The sequence below is a fragment of the Vipera ursinii genome (assembly GCF_947247035.1).
Source record: "Vipera ursinii genome assembly, chromosome: 2".
In the NCBI taxonomy this organism is placed as follows: Eukaryota; Metazoa; Chordata; class Lepidosauria; order Squamata; family Viperidae; genus Vipera; species Vipera ursinii.
In genome coordinates, this window is record NC_139513.1 from 64,324,509 (window position 1) to 64,341,738 (window position 17,230).

Sequence of the window (17,230 nt, forward strand, 5' to 3'; positions counted from 1 at the left end):
GCTTCCTCAGACAGCCATTTTGCTTTCTTGCATTTCTTTTTCTTTGGGTTGGTGTTAGTTGCTACATCTTGTAGAATGTTGCGAACCTCCGTCCATAATTCTTCAGGCACTCTGTCTATCAGATCTAATTCCTTAAATGTATTTGTCACCTCTACTGTGTATTCATCAGGGATATGATTTAATTCATACCTGAGTGGCTTGGTGCTTTTCCCAACTTTCTTCAGTTTAAGCCTAAATTTTGCAACGAGAAGCTCATGATCTGAGCCACAGTCAGCCCCTGGTCTTGTTTTTACTGACTGTATAGAGTTTCTCCATCTTTAGCTGCAGAGCACATAGTCAATCTGATTTCTGTGTTGACGGTCTGGTGATGTCCATGTGTAGAGCCATCTCTTGGGTTGTTGGAAAAGAGTGTTTGCTATGACCATCGTATTCTCTTGACAAAATTCTGTCAGCTTGTGCCCTGCTTCATTTTGTACTCCATGGCCAAACTTGCCTGTTACTCTGGTTGTCTTTTGGCTTCCTACTTTAGCATTCCAATCCCCCATGATGATAAGAACATCATTTTTTGGTGTTAGTTTTATAAGGTGCTGTAGGGCTTCACAGAACTGGTCAATTTCATCCTCTTCAGCACCAGTGGTTGGGGCATAGACATGGACTACTGTGATATTGAATGGTTTGCCTTGGATTCGAATCTTTCATATAAGATTATAATCTTATTCATATCCATGAAAAGTTACATCAACAACAACTTTCAATTTCTCCTCATTTTATATACATATTCACTTTGCATAATCTGGTTTTCCAAGTTATACTGGAACTACGATGCCAAAAATTATAGAAAGCAAGTCCATGCAACCTTTAAAATTGACACATTCTGTGACAAGAATGCGCAAAACATTCTATGCAGAGTTTATCCTATAAATACAATAAGCTGTTCAAAGTGCCCCAAACTCAGGTGGGATTCTGAGGCACATGCATTTATTCTATACCCAAATTTAAAATACACATGGAAACAGCACTTGCATATCAGACACTTGATTATCTGTACAGTGATGTGTGGTAGGCACACTGGATATGCTATGTTTGGGCAGAGTCAGTGGCCTAGATATATACACTTTGGTAGTGATAGTAACAACATAAAAATACATCCATGAGACTGTATGTGTCATTGTTAGACAGAGATGGGGAAACCACAGCTTTCTACAAATGTAGCTGTGTAACAATTTTGGAATAATTCAGATTCACTGACTTCATGAATTTAAAACTAGTCTAGTCCAACAAACATTAAATATGAATAGTGCAATATTTAGATCACAGTGAAGGTGAATGTTTGATAAGGAGTTATATTTGTACTTACCTGAGTTTTTTCTTGAATAAGCACTTCCTCCAAGGAAGACACTGGATATGGCTTCAAAGCAGCTTTTATTGTGGCAAAAATAAAATCTGTATGTTCCTTAATAACAGTATCAAGATAATCACCTTCTGGAGATGCCTGATAATATACTGTAATCTCATCTGTAGGAACCAGATTGCGCTGAAATAAAATTAATAACACTAGTGACTATCAAATATTATCTTATGGTCAATTTTTATAATAAATTCTCTGTCAGTATTTACAGAAGAAATTAATGTATTAAAAGTACCAAAAAGCAACAAAACTGTGCCTATCAGTGTGATTTACAAAGAAAAATATCTAAATGCCTAAATTGTCACAAGTTTTCTTTCTAATCATGGTCCACCATACACATAACTCACTCATCCTTTGCTGGGTAAAATGAAAATAAATGGTTTGCCATGTATCATTGGCCTTCACGGGGAACAGCATTTCATGAATTTATGGTTAATAAACAAAGTTCAGATTCAAGTACTAACAAAATTAATGAGTTATTTGGGAGTGCTACACTTACTTTGTGTGTAGAGGTTACTCTTATTTATAGACCTGTCATCTTAAAACAATGAGAGAAGTCACCTTCATGCACAATTACCTACATCATGTTCAATTTTTCTCCTCTCTTCTATTCTCTCCTTTTATTGCCATCTGTTCTCCATGATGCATTCCAACCCCATCAAGCACAAAGTTATTTCTCTTCAACACATTCTTTTGATATTTAAAATATTGGCTTCTTTCTTTTCACAGCTTTCTGTTGTTATGACTGGACTAATGGTTTGATTTTTTTTCAGTATTATAGCTGATTTATCAACAATTATATGTTTTTACAAGGAAACCAGCAAAATGAACAGTCATTATCACATAAGATAAGAAAACTGCAGGCTTCTGAAGTTTAAGGAAATTTTTTTTGCTTAATGCTCCTTTTATTTCCCAATTTATTTCAGGGTTGCTGACTTGATCATAAGCAACATTAATCAGCACAGCAAGCTATCTGGATCAAATTGTTTTAGGTAATATTCTTTAAATTAATGTTTCTGATTTTTAACATGATTTACACTTCATTTTTCCATTCAGGTGCAAGTAATATCAAATACAGTTGCACAGAGTATCTTCAGCTATGAACAGCATTTATACATTAAACAGACACTCATGCATGCTATGGCATGGAAGGGGCTGGGATTTGTTTCTTACAGCAGGGAAATTCAACCCAATCCATAGTGACCAGTGGCAGACAGTATCTTATTCATCTTTTGTCATTCAAATTCACTGTTTTCAGTTTAAAAACTCAAAAATTGCAATCTCTAATCTAAATCAAAAACTCATCATTCAGATAATTTATGTTTTATACATTAATATTCATTAATACTTTTGGTCTGAGTAATACTGCAAGTATTACTAAAGGTACTTAAGATTAGTTGCTACAAACAGGATTAGAATCAAAATCAGAGTAAGTAACCTTTAGATCTCAGAAGGTGCTAAACTTAAATTCCTAGTGGCCTATGGTTTAGGATTCTGGAGTTCTAGTTCAATTATCTTATTGTTTGCTATTTTTTAATTTAAAAAAAATCACTCCTAACATAAAATAAAGGCAAACAATAGTACAATCAATCTATGTATACAAATTAGTTTTTGATAAATATCTTAAACAATAATTAGTTCCATAGAAAAGTTCAGGAAAGTCTTATTTATTACTTCAATTTATATGACTATCTCATGTTCATAACTCTGGGTAGCTAACTGTGTTAAAAAGATACAAGCAGAAAAAAGCAACACTCAAAAAAATGAACATTGAAAAAACAGTTGTAGTAAAAACAGATCCATCAATCACAATTAACATAAGAAATGGGCTGACTCAGCCCAACCTCCTAACCCATTAATCCTGGTATCAAAACCAAGTCTTTAAGGCTTTGCAAAAGGCTCAAGGGGTTGGGCTGAATCTGCTCTTGAGGAATACTGTTCCAACAGGCAAAAGAGAAAGAAAGCAATAAAAACAACAATTTCTTCCAGAAAACCAGGCTTTGGGTATTTTGGGGAATTACCGAGTTTTCATATCAGTATAATTTTCAAAGCATAAAAATTAACAGTGGTATTTATTTGCGTACCTATTGGCCCTCAGTAACACTATTATCTAATTTTGAACAATCTTGTGAGAAGAAGATTCATACAAACTGGATCATTTCAGAAAAGAGCAATTAGAAACTATATAGTCTGAAGAAACACTGAAGTGGGAATGTTAAAACTGAGGAAAAATAAGAAGAATACGATAGCATTTTTCAAGGACCTGAAACAAAATCTGATGGGCATGATCTAGACCTGTTCTGTAAGACCTCAAAATGCTGAATAAAGAATAATGAATTTAAGATATGAGAAGTCAGAATTTGTTTGAATGTTAAGAAAAAAATTCCTAGAGGTAAGAGCAATGTGATAATGGAACCAATTACCCAGAGAAGAGGGTGGTGAGAACACTGGATATGTTTAAGCAGAGGCTAGACAGAGATGCTGTAATATGGATCTCTGCACAAAGTAGGAACTGGGGTTCTATAACCTAAGTGTCCCCTCTAAGATATAAATTTGGAGATTAAGGTTAGTTTAATCATAAAGCATATTGTTTTATTAACAATAAAAAGAATCAAGGAATGTGACCCCAGAGACATTTTTAGGAAAAATTTCTTCATTTGTAATCCTCCCCAGATTTACTTACCTTCTTTCGAAGTTTTTGGATGCGATTTATTACTTCACGTGCAACCCCTTCATCAACCATAGACTGATCAGGAGTAACATCTAAGAGAACTAAAACCTAGTGATAAATAGAGCAAAAAAATTGAACAAAACTTTACATTGTATCTTTTATCATTAAAAGAATGGTGTTTTAATAAATGAGAGTTAATTATAAACCATAGTTAATTGTTCATTATTTATTCTTCATTGCTTTTTAAATGGGCTACAACTCAAGATCACTTTTGGAAAATGCTGGGTGGATACAGTCCCAAGGAAAAATGGCTAGGATTGCACACACCTAATTAGACCCACGTTCAGTATCTTGTAGTATCTTTGAAATGTTTCTAAAATTTCAAATTCATTATTCTTCTCTTTTGGGTTACAATATAGCTATCAGATGATGATGATGATGATGATAACCTTTATTGTCATTTTTTTCCTGTGGGCCCAATGACACACATTAAAAATGAAATTTAGTTGCTTCTTCTCAAAGTGTACACATATATAACACACACTTAAAACATACTATATACAACATAAAGTGGTTTCTACTTTGTTCCTGGAAAGGATGGTAGTGTCAAGAACGGTGTCTAAAACGTTTTTTCTAGTTATATTATGGAGTGACCAACATGCAAAGGCAAAGTCTCAAAAATGTGCCTCTCCCTGACCCAAATGCATACTTCTATACTGTACTCCCTGTACTCTTCTGATGCCTCTGCCAAATGAAGTTAGGCAGATTGCTTCAAGGCAGAGCCTTCATTTGTGGCATTACATTCACTGAATACCCATCAAGCGAGACTATCTGACATCTCTTTGATGTCAACTATGATTTATTTATTTATTTAATTGGATTTATATACCACCCTTTCCCGCAGGACTCAGGGCGGTTTACAGGGTATTTAAAACAAGAAATACAAAAGTTAAAAACAATTAAAAATAATTACAACAGTCCCTGAAAAAGTAAAAAGCCCCAATTAAAATTAAAATTAAAATTCTCAGCCTGGGCCAGAGAGCTCGAAGAGCCAGGTCTTCAGGTCCCAGCGGAATGAACGGAGGTCGGGGGCAGTCCTGAGCTCTACGGGCAGCTGGTTCCAGAGGGCAGGCACACCCACAGAAAAGGCCCTCTCCCTGGGTGTTATCCGCCGGCAATCTTTTACCGGCGGCACCGAGAAGACCCTCCCTGTGGGAGCGCACTGGACGAAGGGAGCTTGATGCCGGCAGCAGGTGTTCCCTCAGATATCCCGGACCCAAGCCATTTAGGGCTTTATAGGTCATTACCAGCACCTTGAATCTCACCCGGAGGGCAACCGGAAGCCAATGCAGCTCGCGGAGTAGAGGTGTTACATGGGAATATCGGGAGACCCCCATCACGACTCGCGCGGCCACATTCTGCACCAGCTGAAGCCTCCGAGTGGTCCTCAAGGGCAGCCCCATGTAGACAGCGTTGCAGTAGTCTAAACGGGAGGTCACGAGCGCATGAGTGACTGTGCGTAGGGCATCTCAGCCCAGATAGGGTCGCAACTGGTGCACCAGGTGAACCTGGGCAAAAGCCCCCCCTGGTCACAGCTCCTATATGATCTTCAAAATTGAGCCGCGAATCCAGGAGGATGCCCAAGTTGCGAGCCCTATCAACGGGGGGGGGAAACACCTCACCCCCCATCGTTAAAGATGGAATGGTCTGGTTAACCCGAGACGCTGATATGCACAGCCACTCAGTCTTGGCGGGATTGAGACGAAGCCTGTTTCTCCCCATCCAGACATGGACTGCCTCCAGGCAACGGGACATCATGGCGAGGGCATCGCTGGGTTGGTTCGGGGTGGAAAGAAAAAGTTGGGTATCATCAGCGTACTGATGATACCCCACCCCGAAACCACGAATGATCTCACCCAGCGGCTTCATGTAGATGTTGAACAGGAGGGGCGAGAGAACCGACCCCTGAGGAACTCCACAAACAAGAGGCCTCGGGGTGGATCTCTGCCCTCCCGTCAACAATGATATTTGATTTTTTTCAAAATGCTTTATATTTCATTTTTAAAGGGTGGAATGGTGACTTATTTTATTTAAATAAAAAAATCAATGTTTATTTTATTTAAAATAAAATGTATTTTATTTAAAATAAACATGTTTTATTTTTGAACCCATTTCTGCTACAGTTTAATTTTCTACTTGTTTCTGTCTCCCTCTCTCTTTAGTACTTGTCCTAGGAACTCTCTTTAACAAGCGAAGTACCATTTGTACTTTTATATTTCATTATTTTGACCTTGTTACACTACTGTAGTAGCACCTATTTTCTACAATGGAGCAACACAGATCAGCATTTGTGAAACATCTCACTACATGGACTACAATGGCATAAGACTAACAAAACTGTAGTGGTAGAAAATGCATGCCTCACAGTTATGGACCAGGATACTTATCTGTGCAGACTACTTCCTAGAGAAAAAGGACTTCCACACCCTCCCCCATCATACTGTTAATATTAAAAAAGTGAAACATTTTTTCCTTACTTTTAGCCATTTTTGAGTAATACTCTTCCTCTCTACTTTAGAACTACATATAATGGGTTAGGGTTGGGGTTTTAATACATCTTAATTATTGTTTTAACCTTGGGCATTTATTTAATCGTTTTTAACTTTTGTATCCTGTTTTTGTATTTATTGCCCTGTACACCGCCCTGAGTCCTTCGGGAGAAGGGTGGTATAAAAATATAATAAATAAATAAATAAATAAATAAATAAATAAATAAATAAATAAATAAATAAATAAATAAATAAATAATGAGCCTCATTTTTACATTCCTGAAATTGCTATTAAAGTAACAATATCAAGAACCTATACAATGTGGTAGGAAAGTTGCCTGCTTCCCTATTTAAAGTCCTACATTAACTTTAAAAAGCACGAAACTTTTTCATGCTGTTATCTTAAATCAGCTATTCAGAAATGAATTCTACACTGCCATGTAAGAGACAATAATTTGCAAAAGGTAGCATTAACAAAATGAGTATATAGATTCAACACTTTTTATATTCAATACCTGAGAATCAGAATGTGCTTCAAACTGGCCATATCCCCCTATAGTCTGGTCAAAGGTGTACATCAGACGGAGATCTTCCTCATGCAATTCATGCCCTTCTACAACAATTGTGCCTAATTTATTTAAACAAAAGAATTCTGTATTATATGTTAAAACGTGTTGATTTGATTTCAAAATAATCTTTTGTTCTTTCATTTGAAAGATAAACATACCTAACAATATGCCTTTCTAACTTTGTGTTTATCCTTCTAGTAAACAGTGCACTTTTTCCATCCAAATACTTTGTTTTACTCAGCATTAGATAGGCCTCAATCAGGAAACCGGTAGCCCTTGACATATGATGCTAATGGAGACTGTCCATTACAGTCAGATGTCATGACAGTCATAAAACAGGTCAATAAAGTACCTGAGCAATTTGACTTTTTTTGCAGTGGTTCTTAAGCGAAAGTGGCAGTCATAAAGTAAATATACAGTAGTTGTAAAGTGAACACTGCATTCATGAAGAAAACCAATGGTTCACTATGGATGCGATTTTGCCAAAACAAGGAGTAAGTGCTGGGTTTTGGCAATAGCATTGTAAAACTGTGATCATGTGACTGCAGGACACTGCAAGCGCTGTAAATGCAGCTGTGCTGCCGAGCACTTGCAATTCAGTCATATGAGCACAGAGGAGGTTGGACTGTTAGAACCTGTTAGATCCAGATTGTAAGACTAAAGGTTCACCTGTACTGGAAAATCAATATAACATTAACGTTAAGAAGGCCGCCAAGGTCCCTTCCAACTCGGTTATTCTGTTATTCTGTATCTTACATTTATGAGGCAAACCTATCCCATTACTCCTAAATTCTTTTTAACAATGCCTGCTAAACTTGGCATGCTTTTGCACTCCCAAGTTTGGATGTTTCTACTTTGGCAGGTCTCCTTTTAGAATTTTATTTGTTAAAAGCACTAACACTGTGCAGGCTCTCTCTATTCATTCTTTTTAAATTAAGGCCCTTAATGACAGGGCCTGAGTATCCTACTCCAAGAAGAGCAGCCAAGTTGTTACATAAAAAGGAATACTGTAGCTTTTAAATACTCCCAATCTATTAGTACATTATAATATATCCAAGAAGCTAAATAGGTTGGTTTGCAATCCAAGCATGAAAATTCTTCTGCCATATCACAGTTTTATAACAATGCTGAATGTTTACCAACCTGTCTTCTGAAATTCTTCCAACAGCTCACTTGGCAATTCTTTGATAGTAGCCATTACAGATTTGAAGGCACCTTTAAGTCGCTTCCCAAGCACCATATGATCAGGTTCTGCTCTCAAACGGATTCCGTACTTATCTTTATCAGTTGATAAAGTCACTTTGCGGACATTAAGTTCCTTCATATTTTAAAAAATGCACATAACCCACCCACCCCAAGGAAATAAAAAGAACAAAGAAGAATACATTATGATTTTCCAATAGCAACAAATGTTGTATAGAAAAGACAAGACAAAAATATCGAACAACTATCTACTACATAGATTTGTCTGTGAATAATTCTAACCCTGTGTGATTATATTTAAGGAAAGAAAGGAAGTCTCAACCCATTCAACACAAGAAAAACCTTTACCAAAATATTATCCAAACATTCTGATGTATACCTACTTCTGCTTTAATTTTGGAATTAAACTTTGCTTATACTAGTCATCCCTCTATATTAGACAAGGCCTCCCTTTTTCCAGTTCTACAGTCTTTAGTCACTTTGGAAAGGCAACAATCATGTAGAAAGTAATTAGTTGCCTTAATAACTAAGTCTTCTGCAACTAAGCTTTAATTAAATATGTTTATATACAGTACAATATTAGAATATGATATTTAATTCAGCCTAGTGAAACAGAATAGATAGACGCTATATTACAAATGGAGCTGTCTGTTAAATATACTTCATTTCCTATTTATATCCCAAAGTTTCTAGCATACTTATGCTGAAATGCTGCTCCTGTTAGGAGATCCTCTGTCTGGCCAAGCAAATGTATAAACAATACTTATAAGAGAGCATCTATGACTTTTATGGCCTTTAAAAATTTAATACATGTAGTCTGGTGGAGTACATTCAAATTTCTAAAGCAGATAAAGGTCTCAATTGGCTTACTTTCCAAAGCAGAACATCAGTTTATAAGCTGATATTTGGAATGCTAAGGCTTAAAACACAAAATATTTCTTGGTGAATTCTGTCCCTTTAAATTTCTGCAGAACTTCTGAAATCTACACACACACACACACACACACACACACACACACACACACAAACACACAAACATTTAAAAGTTTGTGAACCCTTTTAAATTTTCAATATTTCCATCTAAATGTGAAAAAGTTATATATCTCTGTGTGGCAAAAGTTATGTGAACCTCTAGGATTATCAATTCATTTGAAGCAGAAATTAGTGTCGGGTGTTTCAATGAAGGAGCTGATCTTCACAATACATGTAGGTGTTTTATGGCTTGACTAAAGGAGATTTCAGAGAACCTTCAAAAAACAGTTGATGATACTTATCAGGCTGGAAAAGGTTATAAAACTATTTCCAAAGGGTTTGGACTTCACTAGTCCACTGTTAGGTAGACAGTCTACAAATACAGGCAATTCAACACTATTGTTACTATTCCCAGGAATTATCAACCAAGATCATACTATCAGCAAAGTATACAATAATCCAGGAGGTCTCAAAGAACCCCAGAGTAATGTTAAAGAACTAAAGACTTTTCTTACATTGGTAAGTAGCAGCGTCCAGGAGACCACAATTAGGAGAACAAAGCATAACAATATGGCAAGGTTGGAAGTCACTACTCTCCAAAAGCAATATTCTGCCCATCTACAGTTTCTGAAAGATCACATAGATAAGCCAAAACCTTTCTTTGCAAGAAAGTTCTGTGGACAGCTGAAACCAAAATAGAATTTTTGGAGTTAAATGTGTTAGGTTTGCTAAAAGGCAACACTGCATTCCAGCATGAGAACTTTATCTCATCTGTGACACAATGGTAGTAGCACCATGGCTTGGCCTGCTTCGCTGTCTCTGAACCAGGAAGGCTTGCTATTATTGATGGAACTATGAATTCTAGAATTCTACCAGCAAATTCTACAGGAAAATGTCAAGGTATCTGTCCTAGAATTGAAGCTCAAGAGAAAGTGGGTCATGCAGGAAGGCAGTGACCAAGAACACGCAAAGTCCATACTTCACATACTTTTGCCACACATTTTCTTAATAAATAAATGAATAAGTACAATGTTTGTGACTCATTTGTTTAATTAAGGACTTATGTGAAAACAGGTAACATTTTAGGTCATATTATGCAAAAATATGGAAAATTCAAAAGGATTCAAAAACTTTTAAGCACCACTGTATATACTGCCCATTCATGAGCATTTCCAGCAATTGTATAGTATTAAAAATTCAATATAATTCAATATAATAACCATAATTGATTTGCTAGTGCCATCTCAAATGTTACCATAAATAAGAATGTTAATATAATGGACCTAGTGCTAATTAGATCAGTACATATATGTTTTCAGGGAACAACATTTTCAGTGATATAACTGAAAAAGCCCTCTTCCTGACCAACTCTACGTTAAGAACTACGCCATATGGCATAATCACTAGGACTTTTGATGAAGATAAGAATAGTCAGGCTGATTTATTTGAGAAAAGGAGTTATCTTAGGTATTGTTTTTTCAAACTATTTAGGGCTTCACAGATTAATACCAGAATCTTAAACTTGGACAGTTAGTTAGCAGACACTTTCAACAATACTGTTACAGACAAGGGCTCCTCCCATGAGACATATTATTCTATTAGTTCTTGAAATAGAATTATTTTTAATCCATTCTCTTTGGAAAACTCTAATTTAGATTCATGTTATATGAAATTTCTAGTCAACAATGCTAATTGCTCCTTAATCAAGATTTGACATTTTTCCTCTGTTTTCAACCATCTATTTTAATCTAAACAAAGTCAGGTTACAGTTGATTAGGACATATTCCTCCTTTTGATCCAGCAAACTTTTCAACAGATAAGATTTGTTACTTCGGACATACTGTACACATTTAGATAATTCTTTAATTATCCTGAATCTACATATTTAAAGCTGGACTTCTAGAATCTGTGCAATACAGACAAAGCATTTAACAGTTGCTGATCATTTGAACAAAGGACTTTTTTATATACTTGTTCATCTTACCTCAAGTATATACTTTTCCAAGGATTTGATGTCTTCCAGTGCCTGAGAATCCTGATGGATGATCACCACTTCTTTCAATGGATACTAAAATCAAATTCAAGAACTTCAGTCCCAAAGAAAAAAAATGAGGAGCATTGCAAAATGCCATATTGGCTATTTAATGTATTTCTACATAATCCACATTCTGGAGCTCATTGATTTACTTCTGAAAATAGAGAACATCTTACTTTTACTGGAATGGTTTTCCTATCTCTGATTACACGTCCAAGCTCAATAACGGATTGCATCCGAGAAACAGCACTTTCTATGTTTTTGTCGATCAGGTCTTCTCTAGATTGAAAGAACAAACAAATGTTTATCTCAATATATGCAGATATATATTATATCTTATATATGCTATAAATTGGACATATTACTCATTCAAATAGCACAGAAAAAAATAAATAACAAACTAAAGACATTGCAAAAGTAAAATAAAGATTTACATGCTCAGGACCAAGATTTTACAGACAAGTCATGGTTAAAGATGTGGAGATAAAGAGAAATAGGATGTTCATTTCTAATATATACCCAATTATTAGAGGAGGGAGGACCCTTGCTTTATTACAAATTTTCTATTGAAAACAAAAGTCAAAGGAAGTCAATGTACAGTACGTTTTACGGTAATTATTTTCATGAATGGTAATAATATTAGGCATCATTTATTGAAAAAATAAGGCAATTGGAACTCCACAAATTAACTTACTACTCTATAAATAACCATGGAGCTTTCTACCGGTAATACACATTACACAATAATATTCCAAAGGCATTTGAACAAGCTACACAACATAAGCTATATACACTGTGGCAGCCATCACCATATTTTTATGCTTTTAAAATCCACAATATTAACAGATGAAATTTTTCTTTTCAATAAGATCCTTTTACCATCTTGAGAAATTCCTTTAGTAGCTTTCATTACTGACTCAGACATGCAAAACAAATAGCACAAGTAAGAACGAGACACATCCAAATCAAACAAATCCTTTTTGCCAACCATGTCAATGAAACAAGCATCAAGGTTTCAGGCAATTTTTCCCAACAGCTTTACTTGAAACAGCTAACATCCTGTGACAACACGTTTACCACCATCAGATAAAAATCATTTGTCTATCCCAGGGGTGGAACTTGATAGGTGGATAAAAATGACAGATAAAGTCTAAATATTTGGACCAAGCACAATAAAGCTTGGCCATCGATGTAGCTCAGCCTCACCTTTCAAGGCAACTGGTTTTGCTGGTTGACTTCTATACAGGTCCCAAAGGGCAATTACTAGAGCTAAAAGAATGAATAAGCCAAGCTCCCAGGTACTGTCAATGATTTCACCTTCTCTAAATTGATGCTTTGAGCCTAAACAAAGTCCTTATTTTTTTTAACATTTCCCCACAATATAGGCACTATCTCCATTATAGTCATCAGGACTGGATATGGAAGATGTAATCAATAAAAGATTAGGGTTAGTTTTAACGTATTTATTTTTCATTTTCTTAGTCGTTCTTGACTACAGCCCTGCAATATATCTTCTATAATTTACCATACTTGATTATTTGATTAATTGAAACTGCCTTCTGCCAATCAAAATGAACTGTCAATGATTTACATACTTTATATTGATAAAAATGCAATAAAGCATCTAAGCTTTAAAAGTAATTAATCAATCAACATTGCATTTTATTCAATCTGTTAACGCTAGATTGCACAGCTGATACAGGAAATACCAAAAGTAAAAACTAAATGAATCCTATCCCAAAATGTGTCCCCCAAGATTGCCTATATTATTATTACAACTGTTAAGCTATTGTCTTTAGCAATGATTTATTTCAAAAAATTTAAAAGGCCTCAAAAGATTTTTTTCAGGTTATCAGTGACAAATGCACAGAATTCCAACAGTACAGAATGAATGCAAGTTAAAACACTAAAACAAGCTGATAATTACACAGTCGCTCACCTAACTTGAGGAAGCATGAGGTAGTGAATGCTATCAGTATTCTTCTCCTGAACACAAGCAGGATCGATAAGAGTCTTCAAATTCTGGTACATTAGTTCGGTAATAAACGGAGTATAAGGTGCCTGAAATGACAATATTGTCTCATCTCCCATTATGCTGCATATTCTAAATTCTTGACTGATTATAAATTTTTACTGAGATGGTTACTGAATGTCATCTATGTCATTTCTACAATGAATGCTAGTAGAATTTACACAATGGAAAGAAAATAGTTGTGCCAGCAATCGAAATTGTACTTTAGTCATCTCTTTTCCTCCATCAGAAACCGTAAGACAGATGGAGATACGGTATATTACATTATCTTTCCTTCATCCAGTGCCTGGACTCCAAGTAACATAAAGCAAGCTAATGAACAACATGAGAACACAAAATGTTATAGCTTATCTGATAGTACCTGGTTCTCTACAACTGCTCTGCAAGCAATCATCCTGAGAAATCAGCAAGAGCAGGATGTACATTTCTTCTGTTTTGTATCAGCTAAGATAAACTAGAGGAAGACTGGTCCTCTTAACTTCCACTTTATGTTGGAGAGCCGCAATTATTTCCTGCAGAGGCCTTCAATTGCCTAACAAGATGTCCAGAGCTACTCCACACTTACACACACATATATATACCATACAGCTACATTCCCACTAAAAGGGAAGAGAAAATAACAGCAAAACTTTTCCCTCTCAGAAATCTTTTGTACAATTGCCGTTTCTCCTGTGGATATTAGAAGTACAAATGCAATTTTTTCTTGTTCTCCAGTGACTTCTGACATAACCATTATTTTTCCTTTCTCGTTTCCCTTCTCATTTCTTTGCTATTTAGTTTCCTTTTAGCATTGCTTATTTAGACTGTAGTATAGAAACTCTGCACTCGATTGTTACCAGGCATGGTGTTTAAATAAAACTCAATTTTAATAAAAACAAATTTTGTCATATAGCCATAAACTATACTCCATCACAATCACTGAATATATATGTAGCTATGGCTACAACCTCCTCTATCTAAGCTAATATTAGAATTAATGAAGATTATAATATATTCTCACCATAAGTCTGCACATGGAGTAGAGGACGCTGAATAATGTTTCTAAGGCCATAATACAGTCTTCTGTTCCATTCTCACCCTGCCCATTTAGAGACAAGAGAGTAATTAGATATTTTTATTGATTTGATTTGTTCACATATTTTAAGCAAAACAGCAATCAGTTTTGAATAAAATATTAATTCCATCAAAAGCATCTGTTTTTTAAGTCACTTGGATTTATTATTTATCTAAATGAAGCAACATAAAAGCAATTCAAATTAAAAAAAATGTCAGGAATCGGGAAAAAATTAGCTTACCTTTAACCTCCTACGATTCATTCTGACATACCAGTTGGTTAGAATGTCTACAAACTTAACCAGTCGAGGAACTACTGTATATAGTCTGTAGGCTAAAAATTAAAGGGAAAAATGTGTAATAGTTTTCTTTTTCATTTCAGTCTCTTTTTCTCGTAGAATAATTTGGTTAATACTGCAACAATTTTGTGACAAAAAAATTAAAATATAGGAAGCTATTTTTCAAACTTAACTTTGCAAATCTGCTCCCAATCCCAGATTCAAACTTGCGTTAACTATCGTAATAGATATGGTTACATACCCAAAGCTAATTTTTGCTTATGATTAGTGACAAAAGAATAGAAATTAAATCTACACTGAACAGGAATATGGGGGAGTAATAATAAACTGGGGATTCATCTATAGGGCAGTTTCCATCAATCCAGCAGTCTCTGGGAAAATATTCCCCTGAGTTCCTGCCGAAACCAAAGGATTTGCATTTTCTTTATTGATATCTATGTCGCAATGAAGGGATACTCACAGATACACAAACAAACAAACAAACAAACAAACACACACACACACACACACCACTGTTAGAGCTTTAAATCAGTAAGACTTTTGTGATTAAGCAAAAGGCAGAAATAATTATCACATTGTGGGATGGATTTCTACTTTCTGCTTGTGACTGATATAATAAATATTCCCCCCCCCCAAAAAAAAATGCACAAAAAATTGATCAATTTCACTCAACATTCAACAAACTTGTATAATCTTATGCATAACGAGACTGAACAGGCATACAAATCACCAGGCTAATTTGATTCTGAAACACAGAGAAAATGTACACACCTGCCATCTCAGCCCTGAAGAACTGAATCAGTGATTGTGTGAAGGAAAGGATCCATTTATCCATGATGTTGTTGCTTTCTTTAATTGCATTCTCGTTGTAAAGGAATTCCTTCTCATCTTTCTATGAACGTGGATAAAAAAATAAAACAAGGAATATGGCTTTGTTGAATGGAAAATATTAATTAGAATTTTTTTGGGCTTAGCCAAGGGTTGAAAACTGGCACAGATTTTTGCAACAAATATACATAAAAACGTGACTCCTGATTCTTGCAACTAAGTAGAGCCAGTAAGAAATTTCACTGCTCTTAGGACAAGTTCTTCTACATGCAAACAACTGCAGATATTCTATATATCTGAGAATAAAAGATATTCCTTGAATGACATTCAAAAGTACTGTTTACATTAAAAATTATACGATCATGCCATCCTAGGAGAATAAAATTTTCTATATGGTACCATCAGTTCAAATAGTTTGGCAAGGATATCATATTAGATTAATAAAACTACAGACTTTTAAAACTAGTTTCATGAGAAATAGATCCTTTCAAGTTTCTCATTTAAGGACTTTCCATCAGGACTTCACTCCCACTATAACATTTATTCATAAATAAATAATTTTAGTGGCATAATTGCCAAAGCAAATCACTTATACAAATACATTTTCTAGGCAATGAGCACAACTGTAATGAGACCAAAATTTTGGTAGCAAAATATAGTTCAGTAATTTAATAAAAAAAATATTAGGGCAAACTGAGTTGCTGTATTGTGAACAGTGCCTGGGGAGACGCAGAAATAGCTGATTAATTATAAAACTTTGACGATCTGCCTGTAAAGGTGACTGCTAAAAAAGTAAAGCAATTTTGTTTTCTACTTTTTGAAATCTGTTGCCTTTATTGCAAGGTCTCCAAAGTTAGTTTGAAAGCTCAGATATTGTAAGAGGTGTGTAATTACAAGCTGCTCAAATGATCAATTTCCCACAAGCAATACTGTGTATTTGAGAGTATCTCTCTGATAAAATATTCCCTACCAAATAACCATCCGTTAGTTTCTCTGTACAATGAATTTTCTGAAATGTAATAGTAGCTGAGAGAACAGATTAAATTTTGCAACAAACATAAACATTCATTATACCAGGAATCGTCAACCAAGTTCTCAAATACAGTGAAGCCAATATTTCATTACATTATGATACAAACAGTAGTTGTTGTTGCTGTTGCTGTTGCTATTAAATTCCAAAGACTGATCCCAGAGGCAGAGAGGACATATACCTATGATATTGGTGGGATGAGGGGCAATTTGCCATTTACGTGTCTTGTTGGTTTCTCGTGGTGACAATAATTTTCCTTTATGATAGTTTTTAAAAACAAAATTCATCTCACTGGTTACTACAAAAGATATTATCAAGTTATGCTATTTCAAAGATGCCAAAATTATATCAATTAAGGACTGTGATAAAGAAAGAGAGGGGTTTAGGTTCAAGTAGATATACAAAAAATTTGGCCCTCCAAATTTGGATCATGAAGTTTCAGAAACCTCTGAAGACCTTGATGTATTATTATATTTAACCAATCTAGGACACAGGTAAGTTTAAATTTAAATCCTACAAGTCTAAAAGCAATTATTCCAAAGCCATACTCTCAAGCAACCCAATGAACTACTTTTAAATCC

General features: G+C 35.1%; 1 protein-coding gene across 2 annotated transcripts in view; it reads right to left on the minus strand.

Moving 5' to 3' along the window:
* Positions 1 to 17,230, minus strand: part of IARS1 (isoleucyl-tRNA synthetase 1) — an 81,269-nt gene that overhangs the window by 19,737 nt on the left and 44,302 nt on the right. For both annotated transcript variants that reach the window (XR_014491353.1, XM_083353873.1), the window contains exons 20-29: positions 15,563 to 15,683; positions 14,735 to 14,826; positions 14,440 to 14,517; positions 13,347 to 13,468; positions 11,584 to 11,686; positions 11,357 to 11,440; positions 8,341 to 8,515; positions 7,144 to 7,256; positions 4,092 to 4,187; positions 1,358 to 1,534 (exon numbers count right to left, since the gene is read on the minus strand). Coding sequence is in view for 1 of the 2 variants with exons in the window: in XM_083353873.1 (XP_083209999.1) it covers positions 1,358 to 1,534; positions 4,092 to 4,187; positions 7,144 to 7,256; positions 8,341 to 8,515; positions 11,357 to 11,440; positions 11,584 to 11,686; positions 13,347 to 13,468; positions 14,440 to 14,517; positions 14,735 to 14,826; positions 15,563 to 15,683 (1,161 nt within the window). In the remaining variant the exon portion in view is untranslated. The remainder of the gene's footprint in view (positions 1 to 1,357; positions 1,535 to 4,091; positions 4,188 to 7,143; positions 7,257 to 8,340; positions 8,516 to 11,356; positions 11,441 to 11,583; positions 11,687 to 13,346; positions 13,469 to 14,439; positions 14,518 to 14,734; positions 14,827 to 15,562; positions 15,684 to 17,230) is intronic.